Source organism: Anarrhichthys ocellatus, unplaced genomic scaffold (genome assembly GCF_004355925.1).
Source record: "Anarrhichthys ocellatus isolate YVR2014 unplaced genomic scaffold, GSC_Weel_1.0 scaffold3, whole genome shotgun sequence".
Taxonomy (NCBI): domain Eukaryota; kingdom Metazoa; phylum Chordata; class Actinopteri; order Perciformes; family Anarhichadidae; genus Anarrhichthys; species Anarrhichthys ocellatus.
Window position 1 is genome coordinate 1,713,074 of NW_022280033.1, and position 7,011 is coordinate 1,720,084.

Consider the following 7,011-nt stretch of genomic DNA (forward strand, 5'->3'; position numbering starts at 1 on the left):
GTGTGTGTGTGTGTGTGTGTGTGTGTGTGTGTGTGTGTGTGTGTGTGAAAGATGCTGAAAGTTAAAAAAAAAATGCAAAATAAGTGAGGCGGAAACCATTTGACAGATGTTCTATGGTTTTTTGCATTGCTGAGAGACAGAAAGGAGGTGGAGAGAGGAGAGAGGTCACAGAGGTAATTAATTGCTCATTTTCACTCCTCGGAGTAAAGAAAAAAAAGAAGAAGAGTTGATTCCGCATCTCTCCTTTGAACACAGACATTGTGAGAAAAGCAAAGAAGTGTCATCAGAGTAATTCCGGGGTTTAAATTGCAGAGAGCTGGAGGGGAAGACTCCTGACATTCCCATCAGAGTGCCAGCTAAGAAAAGAGCTGCTGCTCGCAGGTTTCAGTTTCTGTGTTTCGAAGTCACTGCTGGTGTCTTCATGCATATGTTGCTCTCAGATAACAGCTGGAATGCCTCGATCGGTAATTGTAGTCTGGTGGCCTGCAGAGAGAAGACAGAAATGTCAGCAGGACTCGACGGCAAATTGCCAGAGCAGCTCTTTTTTCCAGCTTGTTCTTTTTTATTTGTGTGTGTGTGCTCGTAGAGAGTGTGTTTGGGTTTATTCGGTGGTTATTTTCACATTTAATGACGTGCTTTTGTGTGTATTTGTTGTGTGAGAAAGCAGCAGGGAGTGGGCTTATTCCGTTGATTTGGGACAGTATCAAGGGGGACAGAATTGTTGCCCTAAATACGCTGGACGTTTTTTATAGGATGCGTCCAGAGCAGAGAGTATAAGTAAGTATTTAGTCTGCAACAGTCAGAGCAAGTGAGCTACTTTGTAATATCAACAAAGACGCCTTCTGGCGGGTGGGAGGGTATGGTGGATGGGTCAAACCAACCGGACTTTCAACCAGGAGACCGGCGTTTGACACCACGTTGTGGTTTTATGGTCGTGGTAAAAGAGTTAGTGACAGTTTTCTACTATTCAATATCATTTTGTGACAATATCACGAACTGCCGTGAGACTGTGTTGCTTATTTACGTGGTTGTCTTGTTTATTTACATCGACGTAAAAGAAAACTAGAAGAGAGCAGTTAAAATCACTGTGTAGGATAATATTAGTAGCTTTGACTGTAAAGACACTTTGGCAGTCGTCATTGTTTTTAATCCTTTTTACTGAGATTGTAATACTTTCAACCAACAAATTATTATTTTTCCATCAGAATAATTTAAAAGATGTTTATATTTCTACACATAGCAGCTTTAAAACCTACAATAAGCAGCAGACACAGAGCAACATCAGCATTTATTTCAGCTTGTGTTGCTGGGTAACTCTCCACCAACCCCTGATTGTCCGTCTGCTGTTTGGTGCTGAGCAGGTAGCGTACAATTGGTCTTTATTTTGTCCAAAACCTGCATCCTGCTGTGACTGGAAACCTCACGGTTGAACTAAAACTGTAAAGTTGCAGGCTGTAAAACCAAAATAATTTGTTAAAAGATGCTAAAGCAATGCTCTCGAATGTGTTGGTTAATAACCTGCTTGCTATAAATATGATTATGGACCCAGGATTAGTGCAGAAGTGTCCATCCAGGCTTCATTATCATCTCAGACCTTCTAGCTCAGCAATGAACTTCCTTGTCTTTGACTATTTTTCTTCTCCAATAGATCAATAAAGAGTTGTCTGTGTAATTTCCAGCCCTTTATCCCAGCGATGTTAAAAACAGTGGAGCAATGGAGTTCGACGGCTCAATTTGTTTGCAGCAAACAGGTGACAACCGCTTGCCTGCACATACAGACCTACGCTGGTCTGCTGGAGCCACAATTGATCACTGGGCAATGCAGTGGGGAGCCATCTTGCCCACGCTGCTAATACTCCACATTTATTGCTTTAAGATAAACTGGACTTCTTAAATCGTGTAAAATAAATTATGTACAACACTTAAATAATAATAATAATACATTTTATTTCTGTAGCACTTTAAAAGGTACTCAAAGGCACTTTACATGGTAGAGATAGAAACAATAAAAACAATAAAAATATAAACAAGGCAGAGAGAAGACATTATAACAGTAAGAAACAAAACAAAAACATGCATAACTATTATTGCAAGTTAAAATCAGATTTAAATAGGTGAGCTTTAAGTGTAGTTTTGAAATTGATTTTCTGAGGTTTTGGGGCAGCTATGGAGGAGGCCCTGTAAATGTACATGATCAGAAGATGCTAAAGAACAGGCCTACAGTATTTAATGTGTATTTATATCATCAAACTCCACTTTTTTGCCAGTTCTTCCACAACTTCTTCCATTTGTCTCCTGCTAGAAACTGAGTAGACACGATTGCTGACCTGATGCCAGTGTGACATTTAACACGTAACTGCACTAAACTGCATATCTAATATTAATCATGAACCTCTACGTCAGTAGAGTCATTAGGGGGAACAAATCCATGGTTACTTTTGGGTTCACACTGTGACAAACTCCAGGTGAGAAACCGGTTGAATCATTGAGAGGAGAAAAGAAGCAGAGTGTGCAAAAGATAAAAAGGGTTGCTGCTGTGAAAATAACCCAGTTTGACTTTGCACCAACTCGTCCCCTCCCTCCCTCACACACACACACACACACACACACACACACACACACAAGTGTGTCACCCTGTCACCCAGACTCATTTAAAACATATCGATACTCTTGTCATGTCACAACCCAGCAGCCGTGACTCACCGCCTACTTAACTTTGGCGTCGCAAAACTCTGGCTGAAAAAAAAGCAAAACCGCATTTTAAAAAAAACGATCTCTCTTCTTTCGCCTTGAATTCACATCGATTTGTTTTTTCTTTCTTAGACGTTTGCTGTTTGACTGATCAAGGGGAGATTGAACGCCTCCCTGAGTGGCTAACCTTTTCCGTTGTCTGCGGAGGGTGATGAGATGGGACAGGACACAAACACACACAGTGGAAAAGGCCTCATTTTGTGTCCCGGCACTATGAACGCAATGATGGGGGAGAATCAAGAGACATATCTCTCACTCTGTTTTTAGTTCTTGGTATGCTTTACCTCACAAGAGCTGTTTTTTGACATTACCAACACACTGTGTGTGTGTGTGTTTGTATGTGTGTGTGTGTGTGTGTGCGTGTGCGTGCATCCATCCCTCTCATTCCTCTGCTATTACCACTAACTACTCAAGGCCACAGTAGTTCAGGTATTGATTTTTTCTCCTTGTTCATTCTGTCTCTCTGTCCCACTCCCTTCAAAGGGTGTGTGTGTGTGTGTGTGTGTGTGTGTGTGTGTGTGTGTGTGTGTGTTTGTGTGTGCATGCGCTCTCATACATTTTTTCTTTCACAGAAGTGGTTCTTTCTGAGGACCAATTCCAGTTTCAGAGGTGTTTTCTGTCCTCGTAAGCGGCCCCTACTCTGTGCAATCGCAATAAAGTCAATCTTGAGTCCGTTTATGTCAAGGAGGGTCCTCACAATTGTGGGAATACAAAATGAGCGTGTGTGAATTCGTCCTTATCTCTGCATTGTGTTACTGTTGCACTGCCAACAACTGGTCACCAATCTCAATTAATCTCTCCTTAATGCATGTATGCACTGGAGGAAAAAAAGGCCCCTTCAAAACTAAGGAATACAAAGTGTTCCTGCTTGTATTAAGTAAAACTAATCAGTCAATGAAACACTTGGTAAGATTTCTTGAAATATGATGTAATATCAAGGCCTTTCAAGATAAAAATAGATCTTGAAATTAGCATTTTGAGTTATATTTCAATTAGAAGTGTCATAATAACTGCGATGCACAGCAGTATTTATTCACTTAGCAAGATATTTAAGGTGCATTGTCTTGAAACAAGTCCCTAAATCTCACTGAAATGTTACTTGTTAAGTGATTGTGTCTTATATTTAGTGTTCAGAGATATATTGACAAGTGATTAGATCGATATACTTGGAAAGATTTAGCATTTTTGCAGCGTGAATGAAGTGGGTAAGATAGTGTAGACGTGATGTCAAGTCACCTTTATTTATAGCGCACATTTAAAAACAACCAAAGTGCTTCATGAAAAGATTAAATAAAAACACCGACATGAATAAGAGAATATAAGTAAATTTATAAAAGCATAGGATAACTGATGAAATCACAACACAGACACAGCATTGCACAAAAACAAATAAGTGTAGTCCGACGTGCCTTATTTTTCCAAATGCAATTACATAAAATGTCCATCGGATGGCGGCAGAGGGCTGCAGATACATTTCTTATTTAAGTGAAGGTCGTTGTCATTATATAAAACACAGCCAACACGCTTAAAATATCCTTTAATGTTGGATTATATCTTTATTATCTTTAAGGCATATTAAGCTTTCAACAAAGTCCAACAAAGTCCTTCTCATCAAAGTCCTTTTACCTGACAGAATGATATTTTATTTTCCATTATTTATTTTAACTATTACTGCTGGTCCGTGAATTAACTGCCTTTTCCATAAAGCAAAACGCAAACAGCATATAATATGATTTTCAATTCAGGATATTTATTACAGTCTGTTATTAGTATATGTAGTACCGTGTCTGTCCTCAGGGGGGCAGTAAAGGGCGCGAGACCCTACTCTGTTGCATACTAAAATAGAAGAAGAAGAAGAAGAAGAAGAAGCTTCAACTGCTGTGGAGGGAAGTTAGAACAGCCTGTTTAGTGTAAACATTCCTGAATTCGTAACGTTTTGAGTTAATGTAACACATTGTGGACGTTATTCAACCGTCACATTATTCCTCAAAGACAAACGAAAGGTTTGTATCACACTACTGTCGCTGTCATAGTGTTTTAAATGAACATTTACGAACTAACGTACCTTTACTGACCGTTGAATTTATAGCGTAAAGCTAAATGCTTTACGCTAAATGCGCTTAGTAGCTAGCGTTAGATTCTGTATGCGGAATGTCCCAGTGGTTTGTATTTGTTGTAAATTTCTCATTTAAGGCTGCAAAGTTAATTCTGTCTGCACGAGGTAGGTACATGTTGACTAGTTTAATGTAGTTTTTTAAATGGAGTTTGGAGCTTTCATTTAACGCTACAAAAGATGGACAAAGAAGACGTAATTTATTTCTTGGTATTCTTTCAATGCACTTGGAAGCTTGTCAAATGTTTGACTCACAGAAAAGAAACTACCTTTGCTTTGTACTTTACTGTCACTCTCACTTAGTCTTGCTCTTTCCTCCTTGCTTTGTTTTAGGAAAGTAATGAGTGGAGAGGAATCCGGAAGAGGCTCATGGAGGGGTGGGAGAGCAGCAGGAGGAGGAGGTGGTAGTGATGGATGGAGAGGAAGAGGAGGAGGAGGCAGCGGTGGATGGAGAGGAAGAGGAGGAGGAGGAGGAGGCAGTGGTGGATGGAGAGGAAGAGGAGGAGGAGGAGGAGGCAGTGGTGGTAGAGGTGGATGGAGAGGAGGAGGATGGAGGAGTCGACCATGGAGAGGTGGATCAGCAGGTGGAGGAGGGTGGAGAGGTGGAGGTGGTGCTGCTGGAGGAGGATCAGGAAACCACACCCTCAGCAGCCAGAGAGGTGAGTTTGATTTGCTTTTCCATTTCACAAATCCGGTAATCAACTTTTAAAGGACTAGTGTATTTTTTATATAGATCTACGGTATTTATTTTTACTGACAGCTTCTTAAATACGGAGGCGCTCTTGTTCGCTGCATAACGGGAGAAAATGTGAGAAAAACATAAAATGAGATGAGGACATATGGAATAATATCTTGTTCTTACAACATTTTATTGAATGAACATGAGAAGCTGCAACAACATGTGTCATAATTTATCCTAACTGCGTGTTCCTCTTCAGTCCTTTGTCAGGCTACTCTAGACGTACTGTGTCCGTACAAAGGATGGACCCTGTACTTCACAGAAGGTAGGTGTCTGTGTACGGCTCTGTTTCACATGATGATAGTGCTTGATGCTGTGGACACATATAATGGTCGTGACCATGTGGCTCTTCTGTGTCTGGGATACGTCTTAATATTTTCTTTTTTTCATGTGCAGGCTTCATAGAGAGCTCACCTAGTGTGGAGAAGATCAAAGTGTTTGAGAAATATTTCTCTTCCAAGATTCAACTGTATGACAAGGTCAGTCTGCTACCTCAACTCTCTATTTAATAAACTGACCATTAAAGTTATTTTTTCTCAATGTAGTCTTTTTATTTTTGTAGTCTTTTTATTTTATTTTCACTTTTTGTCCTGCTTTATAAATGTTTCTGTGTGTTTCTATGTTATTGTGTGTTTGACCACAGGATGAGGTTGAGCGTCAAGGCAGTGTTCTGGTGGATTATGCAGACTTGACTGGAGACCAAAGCGTGCGTGGGGCACTTCCTGATCTGACCACAGAGCTGAAGGAACAGCCAGAGACAATACTCAACTGTTTGGGTTTGGCCATTCACCAGGTACACACACACAGTCACTACACACATGCATGTCATCTGCAAGTTACAATGTATACGTACAATCTATGTGCATAGTATATTAAGTACTCTTGGCATCTTATCCTTCAAATTATCTGTCACATTAACATTGTTTAAAATGTAAAAGCTAGAGAACTGTGGTCGGTTGCACAGCACACGTTAAGTTACAATTGAGGTTTACTTAAAATATAATCTGTTGCACACCCTTAAGTCTTCTCCCTAAGGTGTCCTTAAAATGTTCAGGTAGGTATTTAAGGTTTTCTCTTATCTTGGTCTTGGACTTAGGAATCCCTTAAGGTTAGTTGAACCGCATCATGGTTTATAGACGGTTTACAGCGATAAACAAAGAATACGAACGCACCCTGTGAGGATGAGTGCTCTGAGAACTGAGGAACCCAACAGATACACGACAGAGAACGTAGTGCACTTCTTTAATGTTGCCGGCTTCCCAAAAGTGTGTGAGGTTAGAGGGCGAAACAACATCAATATGTACAATACCTCCAACACAGAGTGATCAAATACCTGACTGTGTGTGTGTGTGTGTGTGTGTGCGTGTGTGTGTGTGTGTGTGTGTGTGTGTGTGTGTGTGTGTGTGTG

The 7,011-nt window shown here is 40.4% G+C and overlaps 3 protein-coding genes across 3 annotated transcripts in view; all 3 read left to right on the forward strand.

The window, feature by feature from the left end:
- Positions 1-6,987, forward strand: part of LOC116398149 (DNA helicase MCM8-like) — a 27,993-nt gene extending 21,006 nt beyond the window's left edge. The window contains exons 3-6 of the mRNA XM_031874220.1: positions 5,410-5,523; positions 5,803-5,868; positions 6,000-6,082; positions 6,247-6,987. Coding sequence (XP_031730080.1) covers positions 5,410-5,523; positions 5,803-5,868; positions 6,000-6,082; positions 6,247-6,471 — 488 coding nt within the window. The 3' untranslated portion in view covers positions 6,472-6,987. The remainder of the gene's footprint in view (positions 1-5,409; positions 5,524-5,802; positions 5,869-5,999; positions 6,083-6,246) is intronic.
- Positions 3,247-7,011, forward strand: part of LOC116397031 (1-phosphatidylinositol 4,5-bisphosphate phosphodiesterase beta-1-like) — a 47,564-nt gene continuing 43,799 nt past the window's right edge. The window contains exon 1 of the mRNA XM_031872157.1: positions 3,247-3,264. The gene's annotated coding sequence lies outside the window, so the exon portion shown is untranslated. The remainder of the gene's footprint in view (positions 3,265-7,011) is intronic.
- The window catches only part of LOC116398163 (DNA helicase MCM8-like), a 6,499-nt gene continuing 6,137 nt past the window's right edge, over positions 6,650-7,011 (forward strand). The window contains exon 1 of the mRNA XM_031874228.1: positions 6,650-6,657. Coding sequence (XP_031730088.1) covers positions 6,650-6,657 — 8 coding nt within the window. The remainder of the gene's footprint in view (positions 6,658-7,011) is intronic.